This window comes from Anastrepha ludens, chromosome 6 (genome assembly GCF_028408465.1).
Source record: "Anastrepha ludens isolate Willacy chromosome 6, idAnaLude1.1, whole genome shotgun sequence".
NCBI classification, from domain to species: domain Eukaryota; kingdom Metazoa; phylum Arthropoda; class Insecta; order Diptera; family Tephritidae; genus Anastrepha; species Anastrepha ludens.
In genome coordinates this window covers 76,595,897-76,618,760 of record NC_071502.1, presented here as the reverse complement: position 1 = coordinate 76,618,760, position 22,864 = coordinate 76,595,897, and the positions used below count along the sequence as shown (strand labels likewise).

Sequence of the window (22,864 nt, the reverse complement as noted above, 5' to 3'; positions counted from 1 at the left end):
TTAATAACTGAAAATGTTACACCCTATGCGTCAATTGCTGGTAATGTCAATGATTTTGATCTTCTTAATTAATTTAATTTTAAGTTGGTTCTAACTTTAAGTTCAGTACATTGCACAGTAGGAAATTTAGGTCAAATTCTCGCCCAAAATTCTCAGATGGTTTTTTGTAAACCAAAGTTGTGAATCTACTTATACTACATTCCCGTGGTATACTATGTAGTAACATTGCTGCTAATAAGCAATGCAAAGTAATACAAAAAGCTCCTTCTCCAATTTGTCTCGCCAGAAATGGATGAACATACAGTTTTAAACCACCTTCGAACGACAAATAGTTTTTTATGATGAGTTTTTTCATGACTTAGTATGGTATGTGGAATGTGCCTACATGCTGAAAGATATGTGAGGACACATTGGAAGTAATTCTATTAAAAAGTGCGGGACAGTCAACGGAACCAACTACTATTTTACATGGTATAAATGAAAGTCCTCCGGCTATTCAAGGACTTAAGATCTAAAATCATACAATGAGCATTTAAGACGGAATTCGTTCCGCAAATTTCAAATTATAACAGAGGATTTATATGCAGGCTGAGTTCGAAATTATTACATTTCGGTTTTTTTAGACTTGGGGTTTTAGTTTCTCGAAAAATATTTCTCTTCATTATACGCCGGCGTTTCGAAATTATTGTGAAAATGTTGCGAATTTCATATGAGGTTTTGCAGTTCACCGTGTATAATGCGGTCAAAACGCATCGATACTTTTCAGCTACATATTTTTTAAGACAGGCATAACTGTAACAGCTGATGTGAACTTTTCTTTAAAATTCAAGAATTTAAATTTCTACAGCTCGATCGTATTACTGACACCATGAAAATAATACACGGTGCAAGTAATTGAATGAGCGCCATTTACTACATACTAATTCAATAAGCAGAAATATTTTGTATATGAAGCACATATGAATGTACATGCGCGCGCGTATTTAGGCATTTTGTGTTTGATGATGTTGTTGTTTGCATATTTGTGTAAGTTATATACAAATTAGCAGTACCCAGTAAACTTCGTGCCCCCTAAAATTGTTTTCTTTATAACTCTTCATAAATGACTACGAATTGCATTCAATAAGGGAACTCCAATTCATTTGGTAATTAAATGAAAATTGTTGGTAGTTATAGACACATTGGAATAATGCAAACATTTTTGATAAACTGTGTTTTTTGTTTTGTTTTCCAACGTTTAATCCAATAAACAGGATAACTTGCAGACTCTCGAACACGCGATAATCATGAATAAACCAAGCAGAAGGCGGTCCAAATAAAGGGCTTAATTCTACCTTAGTTCCCATTCCATAGCGCCATTTATTGAAAATAATCTGAAACGTCTGTATGCTTATAAATGGATGTTTATTTAAAATATTAGGTGATATGGAAAGTTCTGATTGCCGCCGTAGTCGAATGCGTTTGCGCGACACGGCCATTTGCTAGGACGCTGTTTCGAAACCCCTTGGGTATAAAACATCACAAGAAGAAGTAATAGTTGGGAACTGGTATATAATCAGTTCACTTTTCAGTTCAACAAGTCCGGATTGTATCTTTCATCCATGGTAGAAGTGGTATTTTGAACACGGCGGTTTCCTAAAGAAATGTAAATTATCCTTCAATGCATCAGCAAATATTAGCCAAAAAAATTCTAGTCCAATATATTTCTAAAATAACCGGTTTTAGACCAGTTAAAAGAAAAAAAATTGATTACATTCCATTCTAAAATTTGAAAATATTATATATTTATGAAATTTAAAAAAAAATTAGATTTGACAAAAATAATGAATATTGTTATGTAAGTGTATGGGAACTTAGGTAGTGTAAAAATACGTGTATTATAAATCCTTTCCTCGTGATGCGATGCTCCATATAAAGTGAGTAAACTTCATTCAAATATTAATTATCTGATAGGCCTGGGTATAATGTTTTTCAAATAAATTTAGTCATCAGTGTCTACTTATATACATATATACAGTGGTCACACAATATATTCAAAGACTCACAGTTTATAAACAGATACACCTGATACTTTGCATAATTTATACAAAAGAACAAAATTTTACTATATATAGTCGTAGGTTATGTTAGGTTAAATGGCTGCCCTAGCTAAAGGGCTCACTTGGACAAATGTTAAGAAATTCGTCCGTTGTGGTGCCATACATGGGAGGGGAGAAAGGAGATGGGAAGGAAGAAGGAGCCTTGGGATTAGATACGATGATGACCATACATTTTACGACGGCGCCGACGGGGGCTGATTTGCCTTCGTAGTTAGCCGTAACAAGCTACTAATGAACTTCACCAAATTTATGATACTTACGCCGGCTATATCCGCAGGCGTAGCGAAAAAGTGGGAACCCAGATTTCTAAGTCTTTGCCAGACGAGAGCAGGGCAGCTGAGGAGAAGGTGTTGAGATGATTCCACCTCGTCCTCCAGACAGTTTCTGCAGAACGGACTTGAGGTAGTCCCAAGTCTTACGGCGTGAACACCTAACGGATAATGTCCCGTAAGGATGCCCGTAAAAAATAATATTTTTATTCAATATTTAAGGAAGAACAACTTACAAATTAATTTCTGTAATTAAATAACTTAAGGTAGATAGTAACGAAATAAGGCACAATTTTATGCAAAAATATTATTCGTACATAGCCATATAAAGAATATTTTATTAAAAAAGTAATAGAAAAATCGAGTATTCAGTACTTTTGGGCCGCCTTAAGCATTAATAACTGCTACCAAATGTCGATGCATACTTTTTATCAATACCTTAGTTTCATTAGCTGCAATTTTCTCCCACTCAACACTTAAAGCTGTCTTTAATGACGCCTTTGATGTTATTTTGTGCTTTCTGATTCTCCTTTCTAAGAGCTCCTAGACATGCACAGATCCGGTGATTGAGGTGGAGTTTTAAGCTGCTTACAGTGGTAAATAAGCAATTCTTGCACGAGATAAGATGATTGTTTTGGGTCATTGTCTTGTTGAAACAAGAACCCTTTAGCATTCAGTCCAAGTTTAACGGCTTTGCCATGCAAATTATTCTTCAAAATTTTAAAATACAGATGTTTGGCCATTTTATCATCAATAAAAACCATTTTTCCTACTTCATTCCATGCTTAATGGAAGGAATAATATTTTTTTCGTTCAGTTCTGTATTTTCTTTTCGCCAAACTTTTAGAGTGCCATCTGATCCGAAAACTCGACTCATTACTGAATATGACGTTTTCCCAAAAAGAATCTGTTTCATTTATATAGCCTTTGGCGAAATCCAATATCTTCTTTCTGTTAAATCTGAAATGTAGGGCTTACGGCGTGCCACTCTGCTATGATAACGAACGTTATGCAGACAATTACGGCTTACTTTTTTATTCAAAGACTTTAATATTTCGGCATAGTATCGCGGCCGCCGTAGCCGAGTGGGTTGGTGCGTGTAGTCCCGGAATGGCAGAGGGAACGTAGGTTCGAATCTCGCCGAAACACCAAAATGAAGAAAAAACATTTTTCTAATAGCGGTCGCCCCTCGGCAGGCAATGGCAAACCTCCGAGTGTATTTTTGCCATGAAAAAACTCCTCATAAAAATATCTGCGGTTCGGAGTCAACAACATTAAGACGCACACCACAAATAGGAGGAGGAGCTCGGCCAAACACCCAAAAAAGGTGTACGCGCCAATTATATAGGTATATATATATTATATATCGTGCAGGTTATTTTTGGATTTTGCGCGACTGATGCTACTATGTTGCGTTCTTCACGTGGAGTCAATATTTTTCGCCTTCCGGCTTGGTGGTGATTAGCTTCCAATTTACGTACGTGTTAACGTAATTAGCAATAACACTTTGCACCCTAGAATGCGATTTGCCAATTATTTTGCCGATTTTGCGCAAATACTTGTTTTCCAATTGCAATTTAATAACAATTTTACAGATTTCTAATGGTAAATCCGCGCTTCGACCCATTTTGTCATTTTACATCGAGATATTACGCGCAACTGAAACTGACTCGGCGATAGAAACTAAGAAAAACCATTCTTATTTCACTTTTATCAATGTTAGTAAAAAAAAGCAAACGATTTTTACTGTTACTCCTGCAACAATAATATCATGAACTATCAACTAAATTGCAGACTGGTATTATTCTAGCCGATGACCTAGTATGATTTCATCTATTAAATATCAGTATCTGAGCATTCTACTTTCATACTAGGGTGGCTTTTCGCTGCAGCGATTATCAAGACGTACACCAATAATTAGAGAAGAGATCAGCTAAACACCCAGCGGCTGTATTCGACTTTTTAGTATTTTTTTTTCATTATTTCCTGTTTAGTTTGGGTTGGACCCTCTATGTTTGCTATCAGTCTACTGAGTAGGCATGTCTACTTAGCGGCTTTCTCTGCTGCGTGCTTTATTTGGGCTCAGAAGGTTAGTCTCGAGTCCACTCTTATGTCTAGGTACTTTAAAAACGTTCTTGTTGTTAGCGTATTTGAGCAAGTTTGCATACTAATTTTTGATGGGATGTGCTTCTTGTTTAAAAGTATTAGCTCCGTTTTCTCTGTGTCTAATTTGAGTTCACTTGAATCGAACCGTATCATAACTTGGTTAAGTTCTCTACGAGCTTGTTAAAAGCTTCGTGCTGTGGTGACTGCTGTGATATCGTCTGCGATTCTGATTAGGTGGTGCATATTTAAATGAAATAATTTTTCACATATAATTGTTAAGAACCGTATTTTGAATAAAAATAGTGAAACCCGAAGGAATCTAAATTTGTACATATTTTATTTTAAAACAACATCTAGGCGCGTCCTTGATTTTTAGTATTAAGCTCAGCATTCGGAAATTCTGCCGGAGAAAACACTTTGAATGAGTTAAATGTGGTTTTGTGTTTTGTATCCTTACCATTACGTCGCACAGTGCGGCCGGTTCCCGAAAAGCTGGCCAAAACTCAAAAAATTAAGTAATTGTTTCAAAATTTCTTACTCGGGGGCTGTCGGGGTCGCTGATTACGCATTTGATCTAAACATTTTGAAAATCCACCCCCTTCCACCCCTATTGGCCACCCCCTCACGTGAAATAGCGTATATTCTAGAACATAATCAAGATGCATGTAAATTTATATGTTTTCGGGGTCGCAAAGAGCAAGCGGTAGCAGCTGAATCTTGTTTTATTCAGTAACCATTACTTTTTTGAGTAACCTTTAATAGGTTTCAAAGCAGCATATGACGGCGTTGTATTACTATACAGTTTGAAAACTCAAATTTTATAAAAAAAATTGCAAAAAATGTATCTACGTATTGCTGCAGCTAAAAATTTTGTGTCGAGGTATTGATATGTACTAAAGATTTCTCGTATTTTACTAACCTTCCGAAGATGATTCCATTTGGTTTTGTTCAATTTACTCCATTACAAAATCTTTCAAATGTGTATAACTTTCACTATTCATCGACAGTAATACGATGCTCAAACGAAGGCCACGTTGCGACGGAAAATACAGAGGATACTTAGGGTACAGGACGTTGCTATGAACGGTTTTCACTACTCAAGGCATTACTGTAGCCAACCCAAAGACAAAAAAACTCAATCTAGAAACTTTTTTTTTCGACTTTTGGCCAGCTTTTTGGGAATCGGCCACACTGTGCGTCGCTATAAAGTATTAACGTACTAAAGTTATTAGGAAGTTTAGAGATTGACTAGAAAGTTTCGTATTAGTTTCCATAACCCGCAGAGTGGGCTAGGCGTACGGAGAAGGGTCATCCGTTACACGTACATCGGTAAGACTTGAGGACAAGTATGCCAGTTTAGCTTCTCCACGTGTTGGTGTGGATAACTGAATAGGCGAATGTGCCGTGCGTGATAATACCTTCTCTTCTATTTGACCAAACTAATGTCACACTAGATAATTTTTACTTTGGAAGGCAAAATTTATCTACTATATATTATATATGCATGAGTAATATATTTGATTTTAAAAATGTAATATAATATTTGTGCCTTTTTAACAGATCCGCCGTCTTCCCCAATAATCTCAGGATATATGGAAGGGCAAATTATACCAGCGGGTTCTGTTCAGAAACTATTGTGTGTCTCCTCGGGCGGAAATCCCTTAGCTACACTCACTTGGTATAAAAATGATAAACGGGTAAGTAAATAATATGCATATGAATGCAATAATTGTCGAAAACATACTGACGCATGTAACGCATTTGCTACGATCCCATAAATATTAATTTATTAAATGTTCGGGTTTAAAATGGATCGGGTACTTTTTCCCCCGGGCCCGGAGTTTTCAGAGGGGCCCGGACTCGAGGGTAATTCCAAGAAATTTCCTGCTTGAAAAAATATAGTAAATAATACTTCTACCAGAGTTCCGTCACAGACTTTTCTTGGTGTTACCATATCGAATGTTATGATCACGATTACGAAGAATAAATATAATATGGTGATACAAAAGTGTATATTATTGAGCTCTTATTAAAATGGAACATTTTATGCTACTGATTTATAAGGTAATTAATAATTATTTTGAAGGGGCCCGCATCTCAAGTTTCTCCTGGAGCCCGAATACTCTCTCCACGGCCCTGCCGCCATGACTTATACTGCACCAACTGCCCATCTTTGTACATGTTTTGAAGCTTGTGGAATGTGTTCCCTTCCAAATTAGCAACTTTGTTTTTAGAAATAGCCGCTGATAACGAAATGGCAATGAATATTTTTACAGCTCGATACCATTGGTAACCTCGAAAGTTGGTGAACCGTAACGATTACAGAAAAAAGTAATATTGGGTTGGAGAAAAAGAAATGTCGTATTTGTGATCGAATTTTGCCGCTTTATTTAACGTACTTAGAATTATCCGATTCAAGTCAAATATGCCCCGGTTTGTTCGCAAACTTATTGCCATTTAGAAGGCAATTTCATTATCCCCCATTTATAAACCCCACCCCCCCCCCCCCCCCCCCCCCCCCCCGCCCCCCTCCTTATTTGCAAAAAACTTAGACAACCAGTTTTCGCAAGCCTCTTTCGAGGCCAACTAGGTATCACCAAGGGCGTTTTGCATGGACCGGAAGAGATGATAGTCACTTGGCGCCAGGTCCGGACTCTATGGTGGGTGCGATAGGACATCCCATCCGAGCTGCCGTAGCTTCTGGCGGGTCATCAAAGATGTGTGAGAACGAGCGTTGTCCTGGTGGAACACAACACCATTCCTATTGACCAATTCTGGCCGCTTCTGGTCAATCGCCTGCTTCAAACGGGCAAGTTACACACAGTAGAGGACCGAATTAAGGGTCTGGCCATAGTTGAGCAGCTCATAGTGGATAATTCCCTTCCAATCCCACCAAACACACAGCAAAACCTTCTTGGCGATCAATCCGGGCTTGGCGATGGTTTGGGCCGGCTCGCCGCTTCTCGACCAAGATCTTTTTCACTTGGCGTTGTCGTACGTTGTCATCGCCAATCACCATCCGCTTCAAAAATTGGTCAAGTTCGTTCCGTTTTAGCAGAGAATCGCAAGCGTTGATTCGGTCCAAGAGATTTTTTTTGCGTCAACGTGTGTGGCACCCAAACATCCAGCTTTTTTTGGAATCCAATCTTCTGCAAATGGTTCCAAACGATTTTGTGGTCTACACCTAGTTCCTGACTAATCGAGCGAATGCTCACATGCCGATCTCTTTGGATAATTTCAACGACTTTATCAGTCTCTACGACGATTGGCTTACCAGTATGTGGTGCATCTTCGACATCTACTACACCAGAACGAAATCGATCGAACCAACGCTGTGCTGTGCGAATCGTTACAGTATCAGGCCCATAAACTTCACAAAGTTTTGCCGCTGCCTTCGTTGCATTTTTACCTCTAAGGTAGTAAAAACGTAAAATATGACGAATTTCTTGCTTGATGGACTCCATCTTTGACGCGCTATAACTTAAGACTGAAACGTACGATCACAGCATTGTCAAAGAGGCACTTGTAGTACAGATTGCCGTCTTCAAATCGCCGTTTAGTGTGACCCGATGCAATAAGTACACAACGCAAGATATGTTTAAATGTCGCGCTGAATTGACGATTGCTGAAATACGACATTACTTTTTCCCCAACCCAATATATCATTGTTATCTATCAATCTTTGCTTTACTCTGTAATATGAACGTAATTTTAAATGCACATTATTTGATTAATTTTGAATTTTTAAATTAATTTAAATAGTATTTAAATTTTAATTATATATATATATGGATAACCTGTATTTTACCCTTAGATTTTAATTCCTAATTTATATATATATATATCTTTATTCCTACACACAGATAAAATTGGGAATTAAAATCTAATTTAAAAAAAATAATGAATGATAACAATGTATTTCAATAATTATTAAGAAGAAGACAAGTGCGGATTTTATATTTTAAAAATATTAACTCAGCCGTTACGTCGGATACACTCTTGGGATCTGGCTTCCATACTCCGTGTCACTTGTTGGAGAAGTGATGGCGAGACGCCATTAACTGAACGATATTTGTTTTAGTCTTGAAATGGCCGCTGGGTGTGTTTCACAGACTTTACTTTTGAGGTAGAAAAAAGTCCAACAGTCCTCCACTGAAAAAGTCCCGAGTATTATTACGATCGGACGACCAGGGTGGCCAGGATATGTCACCGAATGTTTCATGCACAATAGGTTTTGGAAGTTGAAGGATAGGTGCGCGCACGGACTAACGCCGATTATCTAACTTGTAGCAACGAGTTCAATATTTTTATTTGTTTTCAATATCTTTCTGGGACCCGATCTTGGGCAGTCCGCGAGTGAACCTGTTGCCCATGAACGAATCAAACCTTTACTTGGGGCATCACATAAACGTTGAATATTGTACCGTGAACAAAATTTACGACGGACACATGAATTATTGGTATTGAAATACTCTTCGATTGCGAACGATCGTTTTTCACCCGTCCACTGCCACATTATCAAATAACCCGCACGAATAGCGAAGCTAATGCGATCCCCTCCCAGCTCATGCATTCGCGGTTAAGGAGAACTTTGAACTTAATACCTAATTCTGCCACCGGACACCCTGTATATAAAAGTTTCTTTATTGTTTTTTCGTTATAGATTAATTCAGTGATACGTACGGCCGATAAGTCTGTTTCTGCCGAAATAACTATTCTGGCAAATGTAACCGATAACCAGGCTCAATATCGATGCGAAGCATCTAATAGTGCAACCGAAATACCCTTATTTGAGAGCACTATTCTCAGCGTTCATTGTAAGTTTGATTTTTGTATTATATCTGTATTAGTAGTATTTAAGTGTATATGTGTATTTAGTATTATATATATTTATAAATTTATTTATCATTTACCAAAACAGCTGTAGCATTCATCTAAGTAAAAATTAAAAAAGTAGCTTAACACCTGTGTATTTGTCATCTAATTTAAAAAAGCACCTACATACAAAAGGTCTAGTGACGCCTGTTGTTTTTTTATGTCATCTTAACACTTTTTAGCTCGAAAATTGTCGCCCGAAACGCGAGATTCCCCAATGCGCTAACTACCAGCTATACGGCCACAATAAAACCTACTGCCACAGAAAACCCGTTATACAAGTTATACTCAAATTGCTCGCTACTTTTGTATACCCCATAAAAGCTACTTTTGTATCGCAAATTGAAAATTATATCACACAATGCACTCCGATAAAAAAGCATATGCCGGCTCTGCTATTATCATAAAAAACACCAGCAAACACTACAACACTAACTCTTATTGTGCAAAAGCTATTCAGCAATTCAAGCCACGAACATATGTAGTTGTGGAAAACCCGAAAGACCTCCACCAGCCCATCCAAGCAAATCTGAAGAATATGAAAAATACTTCTCAACCCTCGGCAACAGATTTATTGCAGGAGGAGGCTATACCGCCAAACAAACGCAGTGAGAAATTCGACTCTCTACACCAAAAGGTCGCCAGCTCTTAGCAGCGATAACAAAATTGAATCTCATCATAGCTTCCTCACTCTCCCCAACACATTAGCCGAGTAACACAAACAAAATCCCCGGTGTAATCGATTTTTATGTAGCGGAAGGTATCCCGGCTAGTGAAATAACCTGTTACTCAGTTATGAACTTTCCTCCGAGCACTCTCCGTGTTGAATAAACATACACCTGACTCACTTGCCCCATGTTGTCTTTACAACATTAAAACTGATTGGAAGTATTTCCAGACACTTGATCTGAAGCACCCTCTCAATAAAGTTTTGGAGTCACTATTTCTCAAAAGAATGATGCCCATAATAGCTTGAGACATCCTTGATTGAAGGCAATTGGTTAAAAATGTAAATTTTAATTTTTAATTTTTTTGATTTTTGTAGAGCAGGCTTACCTAAACTGGGCGAAAAATCAAAACGAAATATTTTCTAATATCTAAAAAATAGCACTTTCGTGAAATCACTAGAAAGGTTTTGATGAGATTAACTACAGTATTACCACTAGTATTACTACTAGACACTTTGTAACACCGTTATGATATTTTATTTTATTTTACTTTAGTTAGTTTTGCTATCTACTATAATTTTTTCAACTGTTTTCTCTTTATACAAATTGTTAAGTATTTTGTGAAAATGTATGTATGTATGTATATAAAGTAACAACTTATTTTTTGTATATAGTTGCACCTGAAACTGTTAAAATTCGTGTTGAACCAGAAGAACTTAAGCCTGGCGTGGAGGTGACTATAGTTTGTGACTCAAGTTCAAGCAACCCACCAGCGAAACTTACTTGGTGGAAAGACGGTATTCCTATTGACGGTAAGTTGAATATTTTTTTCTTTAAATTATTAACCTACTTAAATATAAAAACAATTTAATGTGCATGTAAACTCCTTTTGTACTGCACCCAGTTCATAGGTTTTTTTGTAAGCTTCTTCGACGATCATTTTAGTCGTTTCTTTCTCGTTGGACACACCAAGTGAAACCAAAATCCTTCTCCACCTGATCTTTCCAACACAGATGAGGTCTTCCTCTTCTGCTACCACCAGCTAGTACCGCATCGAATGCTTTCACAGCTGGAGCGTTTGTATCCATTCGGAACACTTGACCACGCCAATGAAGCCGCAGGATCTTTATTCGCTGCACTACGTTTATGTCATCGGCCGCCGTAGCCGAATGGGTTGGTGCGTGATTACCATTCGGAATTCACAGAGAAAACGTCTGTGAGATATTCATTAGACAGACTGTAAATATCCACCTTGCAGTTCAGGAATCAGTTTTTGCGCGCCGTAGTCGAATGGTTTGGTTTGTGCCTACCATTCGGTGGTGTCCGCGTTCGAATCTCCGTAAAATACCAAATGATAGAGAGAGAATATGGAATTATCACAAAATACGTTTAAATTAAAAAAGGGGTTCCGCATATGCAAATAAAACTATGAGTTCGTATTTACCTGCCAAATCGAACCTATTCCCAAATAAATCAGAGAAATTGTGAACCAAACTTGAACTGGGTTCGTTTCCTGAGTATACATATTTCATCTGAGCCTATATACTATTTATTTATATTGAACATTAAATCCAGATCGTGGCTTTAAAATATTGAGTTTATTGACATTTTTTTTGCCCTGTCTTTTAGGCATAAATAATTCATCTAAGCCTGGATTGTGGGGTGGTACGGTCTCGACTTTGGAGTTTAAAGTGAACGTCTCTCAGGAAATGAACGGTGTGGTGTATACATGTCAGAGCGCAAATGAAGCATTACAGCGAAGCGTACATGAGGCAATCTGCTTAAATGTTCTTTGTAAGTATTATCCTATATGTAAATAATTTCTTTACATTTGTAACTGTTTGTTCTCAATTGCTTTGATTCTTCTATTTACCCTAACAGATCCACCACTGTTCCTTCCGCCTCCGTCATCTACAGCTGTAGGGGTTGAAGGAGAATCATTACAAGTTACTCTCAGCGCTACAGCAAATCCAATGTCTATTTTGTACACATGGACAAAGGATGGCTTACCCGTACCTTCAACTTCAACCAGTAATGGAGGCGCCGAACATCGAATATATGCCGACGGAGCTAACCTTAACTTTACAAAGCTAAATCGGAATGATGCTGGAATTTATTTATGTGAAGCCAGCAATTCAGAGGGTTCTGCTAAACTTAACATTACCATTGTGGTAGAATGTAAGTTCAAATGTGAAAACCTTGTATTTTTAGGATACTTTAAAGCGTAAACCATCTATAGCGAGATACTTTTTCTTCCTTTAAAATATTTCTACACGATAAATTATTGTAAATATGTTAAATATTATATCTAGATAGAGTAAAAGTAAAGAAACTACAGCTTTTCTCTTTCATGAACTCTACAAACCGGTACGAACGCTATATAGCGCCGGCAAAAATAGCATAGAATTGTAGAGTTCTCGATATAATTGCACTATATGTACTCAATGTTAATGTGCTTATACGAGTATATAGTAAAAGAGTATTCATTGCACCATAAATTTCCAACCACCGCTTGGACAATTGATGCGTCTGAGATACAACTGTATATTTTTTCTCTACCATTCTCTTGAGAAAGCTATAATGAGACTGATTTTATTCTCGAGAATCTTGTAAATAGCAATGAGAATTTCATTCTCAAAAAACAAATAAAAAAAAAAATTAGGTGCGCAACTAAGTTCTCGCTGTTTTTTTTTTAATGAAAATACAACTTAATTCTGAAAAAATTGTTACAAATGAATCATTGAAAGCTTTACCCATCGCTGGCTATTACTTTTTCCCATCTTTCTGGTAGACCTCGTGTACCGTCGCGGTAAAATTGTTCAGCTTTTGAGGCTATCCACGAGTCAAGCCATTTTTTGATGTCTTCAAATGAATGGATAGTCAGATAGACCATGTGCCATCGATCGGAACAGGTGATAAGCGGACGGCGCAAAATTTGGGGAATATGGCGGGAGGGGTAGGATTTCCCATATCTGTGTTTCCAAGTAGGTTTTAACGGGTTTGGCAACGTGAAGCCGAGCGTTGTCATGCTGTAGAATCACTTTTTCAAGCCTCTCCGAGTATTGCGGCAGCTACTCGCGCAGTGTTCGGCTCAATCGCATCAATTGAAGTCGATACCGATCCCCAGTGATGGTTTCGCTTGGTTTTAACAGTTCATAATAAATAACACCAACTTGGTCCCACCAAATACATAGCATAACCTTCGCAGCGTGAATATTTGGCTGAGGCGACGACGTAGAAGCATGACTGGGCAGTCCCCATGACTTTCTTTTCTTTGGATTGCTGTAATTAATCCATTTTTCATCACCCGTCACGATGCGATGAAGAAAACCCTTCCTTTTTTGCCGCTGGAGCAGTTGGTCACAGACGAAAAAACGACGTTCAACATCCCTTGGTTTTAACTCATAAGGAACCCAAGTCCCCTGTTTCTGAATCATTCCCAAAGCGTGCAATCGCTTGGAAATAGATTGGCGGGTAAGTGCTAATAATGAAGGAAGCTCTTCTTGCGTTTGTACGGATCCTCATTGAGCAATGGCTCCAATTCAGCGTCTTCGAAGGTTTTTGGCCTTCCTTCACGCGGACGGTCGTCAACATTAAAACCACCGTCTTTGAAGCGACGGAACCAACCTCGGCATTTTGTTTCACTTAAAGCAGCATCTCCATAAACTTTGTGTAGCTCTCAATGCGCTTCAGCCGCCGTTGTTTTCGAATGAAAGAGGAAAATCAACACTTCCCACAAATGCGAATATTCGACACAAAATCAGACATGTTCACAAAACCAAAAGTATATGATACCAAAACAAAATCACTAAGATACCAAAATAAAATCACTAATGTGTCGAAACAGTTTGTCTACCATATGTCTAAGCTTGGTTTATGACGTTTAGGTTATGTTAGAATCGACTAGCACACACTGTTGGCGGCATCTACTGACAAACAGCGGAAACTTAGTTGCGCACCTAATATTATTTACATACCTATATTCATAGGAACTATTCTAATGGTTATGCAAATAATTAGTTTTGGACTATTTTCGTCGCAATTGTTCTCATGACCTAATTTATTCTTTTCAATATGTTGATGAGAACATACATATATTCTCATAAATGAATTGCCAAGTTTTATTTTAAATTTCTTATGCATGTTTGTGTCGATGCTTTAAAATGGACAAATCAGGGCCAAAATATGCAACAAATAAGAGAAAAATTTAGACATAGAGGTAAGAAAAGTAAGTTTTTAAGAAAAAGTCATTTTAATAATATGACATACATGTCTAATGGACTGAGAAGGGAATCGGATTGGTAACGTACTTGGTCGAATTGCAAAGAAAATCACAAATATGTCGATTGAAATGTGCATATTTTTTTCATGACATACTGGACATAAAGCGGAATCACTTAGTCGAAAGATGCGTAGGTACTTCTGGTAGCAACCATGCCCGGTCAGGAATTGCGTTAGCTAGAAATTAACCTCACCAGAACTGCGCCAAAACCATCCTGCCTTGTTTGCGACTAGCGTATAAGTAAACCTTTCTTTGGTCAAGTTTCCCAAACGCTCCTGTCATTTTATTTAGTGTTGCAATGCATCTTTTGTATGTACACTTTCACTCGTTCTTCCGATTGGCGCCGTACCTTCGACCATCATTACAGATTCGTCCGACTTGGTTTTGTATGCGCTTATCTCCCTCAGCTCGCACAGTCTGTATAAGGCCTCATATGGTTTGCAAATTATCAAAAGTTGACCAGAATTTTCTGGCACTACTTCAATATTTTATTTCTCACAGGCGAGACCAAACTAATTCCAACTATTGTTTATTTTGATAAAAAGTATTTTAATTATAATATTTATTTAGTATGCTCATATAGAAATTTTTGTGGAATTATCATAACTGTAATATATTATTTGACAAGCTTAGAATTGCACTAGTTTTTAACTTAATATAGTTATAAGTACATATACTTATATAATAAAATGTCACGGTTAATCGTATCATACGAGTATGTACATAAGTAATTTTTAATATTAAAAGGAAAATTTCGTAATATTTTAATTAGTTCATTGCTTTACTATTTTGAATTTGCAGATGGCACGTCAATAAAAACTATATCCGAAAACGTTGTAGTAAATCCAGGCGAAGATGCAATGTTATCATGTACTGTAGAAGGAAAACCGTTAACTGAGGAGCATATTAAATGGGAGAGAGTTGCTTATGATATGACAATAAAAACCACAACTTCTTTCGTCAATGGCACTTCATATCTTCATATAAAAAATGCACGCCGGGAAGATGTCGGAAGTTTTCGATGCATTGCGGATAATCGTGTTGCTAATCCCACAAACCGCGATGTCCAACTCATTGTCAAATGTGTGTGATGCTACATTTAATGAGTCTGATTAAATGCTTTATGTGTATTTTAATCTTTTTTTCATAATTTCCTTGATAACAGTTGCGCCTGAAATTGACAAATCACCAACATTTTTACGTGCAGCGAGTGGAACGGGTGAACGAGGTCGTCTACCATGTCGTGCTCAATCTGCTCCAAAACCAAAGTTCATCTGGCGTCAAGAAGGCAAAGATCTACAAGTAAACCGCACCTATAAATATGAAGTTGAAGAAAGGAAAATTGACTCATTGACATATGAATCCACTCTGATAATTGAAAAAGTGGCACCAGCCGATTATGGAGCTTATGAATGTATGGTAATAAATGAATTGGGCCAGACCACGGAATCGATTCGGTTGGATATTACCTCCCAACCCGATACACCACTTAGTTTAAATATATTAAATGTTACACATGATAGTGTTTCTTTAGCGTGGACTCCGGGATTTGATGGAGGAATAAAAGCATCTTATAGAGTTCGATACAGGTATCGTATTCATAATAATAACATCCATATTATCAAGTTTAAATAGCGGCGAATGGTCGCAATAATTTTCATAAGGTAGTTTCGCTTAAATGTTGTTGACATAAACCAAGTTTTGTTGACATAAGCTGTCGCTACCACGATTTTGAACTTGGGGATTACCACTTGTTATTTTAGATATTTTTTAATTAAACATGTAAATATTTATACATTTCATAACTGATCGCTTCATTATACCCGCGCGTTTGTGCTCAAGGTTATTATATTTTCGTTTGCTCAACGGTTGTATGTGACATGTCAATGAGACTTGTTTCACATATTACTCTCTATCCAAGGTCTAAGAAATGTAAATGAAAAGTTTTGAGATCAAAAACTATTTTAAATTTGGAAAATTGTATCAATTAAAACAAAACGTACTTTTAAGAATAATATTATAATATCAATATACTAGAGTTTTTTTATAATTATATATTTTACACCATTTAGGGAGGCAAGCCGGGATCAATATAAATATATCGACAGTTTGCCAAACAGCCATAAGTTAACCATAACTGGCTTAAAAACAAACACTCTGTACTTATTCTCTGTAATGGCATACAACGATTTGGGAAGCAGTAAATATCTACCCGATTTACAACGAGCGCAAACGAAAGGTAAACATATATATTCTTTTTATATACATTATAAATGGGGTTGACTGGTCATTGGACATTTATTTATTTGGATGAACTTTCCTTTAATCTGCAATATGGGGTTCACTACTAAAGAAATACGTAAAAACACCTAAATCCTAGCTTATTGGGGAGTTAGGCTAAGGGATAGGAATGCAATAAAACGATAACCAAATAAAATATTAACAGAATTCCTAACTATATTTCTATTTATTACATCTTTTATAACCATTAATTGCTGCGTTCGGATTTTTGCTGAAATTACGTTTGGTCATCGCCGTAATAACATTCGATATTAAAAAAAAAATAATTATTTGAACCTCTAGAAGCTCCGCCACCTTCTCAGCCAGCCTCATCGTTGGGTGGACCACCGACAACTACTTCCACACCATTAGGAGGCACTTCTGGTTTACTCTTGCTAGTCGGCGTTATTTCTGGTGTGACGGTAGTACTTTTAAATATTTTCATCATCGGATGTTGCCTGCACAAGCGCAATCAAAAACGTCTTAAACGAGGTATTTCTCTGATGGAAAAACAATAAAGTATTTTTTAGCCTGATTTTCAACCTGATAGCTATGTATATATAGGGTTTTCCAATAAGGAAGAGTCGAAATTTAATATAACTAGTTTCGTGGGAGGTATTGACGATATTTCAAAGGCCCATGTAAGTTATCCGCCCGGCTGCACATGGCCCAATGCGTGAGATTCAATTTTCAAATGCTCGGCTGGTTGTCTCCAAATTCAGGAAATCTTCATAAAAAAAGTTGCTCCTCCACGAGAGATAACCATACCCTGAAATCATAATACAGATTTATAATTTACACGTTCTGCTCAATTGTATAACTTCCCCGTCTAATTTGCCACCAATAATTGAATGATAAACACCCGATTTTACCGACGCTACCAAAATAAAATGTGCGCTACAACCAGCTAATATCGACTCGTCCCTATCAGAAAACCCTATAAACCATTACGTTTATTTCAGTTTGCTTAGAAGTTTTGTTCCTGGTCCAAAGTTGTTAGTTAATCTTATTATTTGAATTAGAGTGGAATCGCGATAACCTGCAAGCTCGATAAGTTGAAAATCGCGATAACTCGTTATATAACTCTTATAAAGTGTATGTATGAATTTTGGTCCCCTCGATAATTCGCATCTATTTCTTAGCCGAACGTTAAGTTTCTTCTACTCGTACATGTCTGGCAAAAAGGGTTGAATTATTCATTATTCATATTGTTCCATAACTATAGAACAATATTAAAAAATCCCAAATCGCTTTCAACCGTTATTTTTGGTTTTGGTTTGCGAAAGTGCGTTATAATTCGATAATCAAGGTAACTCGTAATATTTTGGTGGTCCTTGGATTTGAACTTTTTTACTTCATGAGATACAAAATGTGCCGTAACAAATGCGGGTGTGGGCATTTATTGAGGAATTTTGTTGATTTTATATTTTTCTAAAGGTATAATATTAATCAATGTTGGTCTTTTTAGTGTTGCTTATTCCTAATATTACCGTTATAATCATTAGAAAGTTATTTAAGTATTCACCGTATTCAAGTTAAATTTTGTGATTTAAAGTTTGTGGTATGAGTTTTTCGTATTAGCACACCCGCAGAGTGGGCGCTGAAAGTCGAGAGGAGAGTAAAAGCCGTGATTGCGTGCAATAACCTTTGAAACCGGTTACATAGAATTTGTGTAGAGGATTGCGCAGACATCACATAGTGGAAGCTGACCAGAGCCGAGAGTAAAGCTGATTAATGCGGGTAATTCAGTGTGGAACTGTTTTTCGTCGGTAACTCGCGCTAATATGAGTTATTTGGAGCCGTGTTCTCTGTTTTAGTAGAAAAAAGGAAAACTATTAAATAATTTCAAAACTTTTTGTTCATTAAAAAATAATCAATACAGAGCTCGACGCACAGTTTATATTTTTAAATTATACTTGCATAAGCACAAACAAAATTACAAAATTAAAGCACGCGTTACACCCAGCGCTGCTTTTCGCATCCACTCTGCGATACATAAACCGATTGGTATCAGCTTTACGCTCGGCTTGACTATCAGCGTTCGATATTAGCAGAAAAATCATAGGGTTTCATATTATTATATATTATCTTTGACTTTTATATTCTACTGATACACATAGACTGCCTGTTACAGATACCAAGTAAGCACAAAATAAATGGCCAAACCATTTTTCAGAGAGCAGTCCCAAACATGAACCTTAGGAAAATACCGTTGAATTCGTTCCATATCCATCTTTAGGTTTGATTCATTCAAATTGTATATACCCATAAGTTCGATTTCCGATGTACGTGTCATACATACTAGCTGAAATCTCAGATTATTCACTCCACGAATGAGTTAACGAGTGGGTTTCGGTAATACAACAATAAATCATTCAGCTGTTTTGACTGGACTAACAGAATGTTGAACGAGCACAATATTATTTCGTTTTAAGGCAGTATTTCCGTTAGCAATATAGTCTTGAAAGGTTATCCACCACTTGCCGTCCCTTTATATGGTATTTCGTAGTAGATAAGTTCCTAGTCACCAGAGACTTAAGACCACTTAGTGTGCAATAGAGGGTCTCAAAATCAATCCACAAAGAGGAAACATATGTATGTAGATCCAACCTTTATTCGGTTACACTTCAAACAAGACGGAGTTTAAAACTCCACTAAATCAAATAATTTGACATTACGTTTGAAAAGAGAGTAGCTATAATGCCCTCCTCTCTAGGCTCTCCTTAGTTTTGCCCTAATTTCTGTGACACATTTTACAAGTACGGCGAGAACAAATTCGGAGAAAAAAGTTCCGTTATTTGTGCTTTTGTTAGTATGCATTGTCTAGTCATAAATTATACCTACTGTTTCGTGACAAAATTTTGCTTATTAATAATGGAGTGGGGAGCTAAGGAAAATCGCATTGCAGTGATTGCATTACATAAGGGTGGTAAAAGTGCAAATTAGATCTAGGAATTGCTGAAACAACTTAGTATTTCGAGAATGTTTGTTTACCGCACGATCAATCGTTTTTCCAAAAAAGAAGTTGTCGTCCTCGCGTCGTTCAAATCAGTGCAGCTATAAAACCGTTTGAGAAAGAATTCGCAGAACTCCTCTTAGAAAGCAGAAAATCATGTCCAGGAAATGTACGTATCGACCAGATCCATAAAAAAAAAAAAAATAAATAATTGGCGTGTACACTTCTGTTAGGTGTTTGGCCGAGCTCCTCCTCCTATTTGTGGTGTGCGTCTTGATGTTGTTCCACAAATGGAGGGACCTACAGTTTCAAGCCGACTCCGAACGGCAGATATTTTTATAAGGAGCTTTTTCATGGCAGAAATACACTCGGAGGTTTGCCATTGCCTGCCGAGGGGCGACCGCTATTAGAAAAATGTTTTTATTAATTTTGCCTTCACCGAGATTCGAACCTACCACCTCTCTGTGAATTCCGAATGGTAATCACGCACCAACCCATTCGGCTACGGCGGCCGCCGCCAGATCCATGTCCAGACTAATTAGAGATGATCTCCACACGAAAGCCTTCATCGCTCAACTGGCCATGTTTTGACTACGCGCTTGAAGAAAATTAAACTCGACAGATGCAAGCAGCTTCTTCGGTGACACGCGGTCAACGGCCATGAAAATATTCTTTTCACAGATGAGAAAATATTCAGTATTGGGGAAGTTTTTAATAAGTAAAGCGACGAAATCTGTGCTAAAATCTATCTAAAGCTTCTAAAGAGGCAAAAACTGTTATTCCAGGATGGCCACCATCCAGTCTGTGTAATGGTTTGATGGGGAGTGCTTTGTAAAGGCGTTACATCTCTTAATTTCTGCGAAAAAGTGGTTAAGACCCAGGCAAAAGTGTACCAGGAGAATGTTTTAGAAGACGTCGTGAAGCAGCTTATCCCACTCTCTTCAATAGAGAACGTTGAACTTTCCAGCAAGATTCCGTTCCAGTCCGCAGGGGAAAACCACCCAGCATTGGCTAAAAACATATTTTCTGGGTTCATAGCCGCAGAAGGTTAGACGTCTGGAGGTCCAGATCTGAATCCATTGAATTACAGTTTGTGGTCAGAATTGGAGAACATGGCTTGTCAAAGACCTCATAGAAGTTTTGAGAGTCTCAAACAATCTTTGGTTCGAGCAACGACGTCCATATGCATAAAAACTGTGCGCGCTGCAATACCTGAATGGCCTAATCGTTTGAAGGCTTGTGTAAAAACAAATGTTGACCGTTTCGAATAAAAATTATTACTATTTTTACTTAATATTTGCATGATTAAATAAAACTAATTTCATTAAAAAAGTACTATAATTTCATATCTATAACGGAATTCACTTGTAACAAAACTTATGGTAGGACTTAGGATATGTAGTATTTTCACATTTAATGAAATCTTCTTCAAATGAAATGAAAACTATGTCGAGCTGAAAGAAATATTAAATGGAGAATTTAAGTAACTATAGCAATAATTAATGAAGAGGTTGGCTTTCTACAGTAATGAGTGTCATTATCATTTTGATTCAATTGTTGAACCCTCTGATCTCTCCTTCTTCGTAAAGCGCGCCAGTCGTTTCTTTCTCGTGCTAACCGGTGCCAGTTGGACACACTAAGTGAAGCCAAGTCTTTCTCCCCCTGATCTTTCCAACACAGAGGAGGTCTTCCTCTTTCTCTGCTACCACCAGCTGGTACCACATCGAATACTTTCAGAGCCGGAGCGTTTGTATCCATTCAGACGACATGACCCAGCCAACGTAACTGCTGTATCTTTATTCGCTGCGCTATGTCTATGTCGTCGTAAAGCTCATACAGCTTATCGTTCCATCGCCTGCGATATTCGCCGTTGCCAACGTGCAAATGTACAAAAGTCTTGCGCAGAATCTTTCTCTCAAACACTCCAAGCGTCGCTTCATCGGATGTTGATATCGTCCACATCGTCTTCTGCGCCATACGTTAGAAAGGGCATGATGAGAGCCTTGTAGAATGTTAGTTTTGTTAGTCGAGAGAGGACTTTATTACTCAATTTCCTACTTTGTCCAAAGTAGCTCCTGTTGACAAGAGAGATTCTTCGTTGGATTTCAAGGCCGGCATTGTTATCGGTGTAAATGTTAGTTCCTAAATAAACGAAGTCTTTTACAACCTCGAAATTATAACTGTCTACAATGACGTGGGTACCGATACGCGAGTGCGCCGAATCTTTGTTTGAGGGCAGGAGGTACTTCGTTGTGTCCTCGTTTACCACCAAACCCATTCGTTTTGCCTCTTTATCCAGTTTGGAGAAGGCAGAACTAACAGCGCGGTTGTTAAGGCCGATAATGTCAATATCATCGGCATACGCCAACAATTGTAAGGTCTTATAAAAAATTGTGTCTGAGCGATTAAGTTCTGCGTACGATCCCCTCCAACATCAGGTTAAAGACATCACACGACAGCGAGTCACCCTTTCTGAAACCTCGTTTGGTATCAAACGGCTTGAAAAGGTCTTTCCCAATTCTGACGGTGCTGCTCGTATTGCGCAACGTTACCTTGCATATTGTGAATATGTGGTCGATGGTAGACTTTCCAGGTCTAAAGCCACACTGATAAAGTCCGATCAGTTGGTTGACGGTGGGCTTCGGCCTTTTACGCTCGCTAGAACCTTATAGGTGATATTTAGAAGACTAACCCCGCGGTAACGGGCACATATTGCAGGATCACCCTTATGGATTCGGCAGAGCACATTTGAATTCCAATCGGCAGGTATGCTTTCAAATATGTATCCATATTTTGCATAGTAGCTGATGCATGCACCTTACCAGCTCCTCGCCGCTCAGCCGGCAGTCCGTCGGCGCCCGCGGCTTTGTAATTCTTTAGCCGCGTTATCGCTATTCTCAACTCGTCATGGTCGGGTAGTGGAAAGACAATTCCGTCGTCATCGATTGTGGTATTTGGATCTTCACATTCTCTGTGACATGCGCAACTATCACTATTTAACAAGTTCGAGAAGTGTTCCCTCCATAATTTAAGTGTGCTCTGGATGTCATTGACCAAATCGCAGTCGTTGTTCTTACAGGAAAACGCCCTGTCTTAAAACCTTCTGTAAGCCGCCGAACTTTCTGGTAGAATTTTCGGGCGTTGTTTCTATTGGCCTGCATCTCAAGCTCCTCACACTCACGTATTTCGGCCTCTCGTTTCTTCTTTCGGATAATACGTCTCTCTTCCTTTCTTAGCTCTCGGTATCGATCCCGGTAGCATTCTGATTAGTCATATGTATAACGTTATGTGCCACAAAGGTTTAAGTGACCGCAAAACAGTAATATAAT

General features: G+C 37.8%; 1 protein-coding gene across 2 annotated transcripts in view; it reads left to right on the top strand.

Annotated features, from left to right (window-relative positions):
• Positions 1-22,864, top strand: part of LOC128868663 (nephrin) — a 104,574-nt gene that overhangs the window by 62,661 nt on the left and 19,049 nt on the right. Inside the window, exons 9-18 of one of the 2 annotated variants that reach the window (XM_054111003.1) lie at positions 6,035-6,171; positions 9,138-9,291; positions 10,692-10,829; positions 11,647-11,811; positions 11,899-12,195; positions 15,101-15,382; positions 15,465-15,888; positions 16,372-16,538; positions 16,883-17,071; positions 19,139-19,141. In XM_054111003.1, the coding sequence (XP_053966978.1) occupies positions 6,035-6,171; positions 9,138-9,291; positions 10,692-10,829; positions 11,647-11,811; positions 11,899-12,195; positions 15,101-15,382; positions 15,465-15,888; positions 16,372-16,538; positions 16,883-17,071; positions 19,139-19,141 (1,956 nt within the window). The remainder of the gene's footprint in view (positions 1-6,034; positions 6,172-9,137; positions 9,292-10,691; positions 10,830-11,646; positions 11,812-11,898; positions 12,196-15,100; positions 15,383-15,464; positions 15,889-16,371; positions 16,539-16,882; positions 17,072-19,138; positions 19,142-22,864) is intronic. The other variant, XM_054111002.1, reaches the window with a different exon arrangement.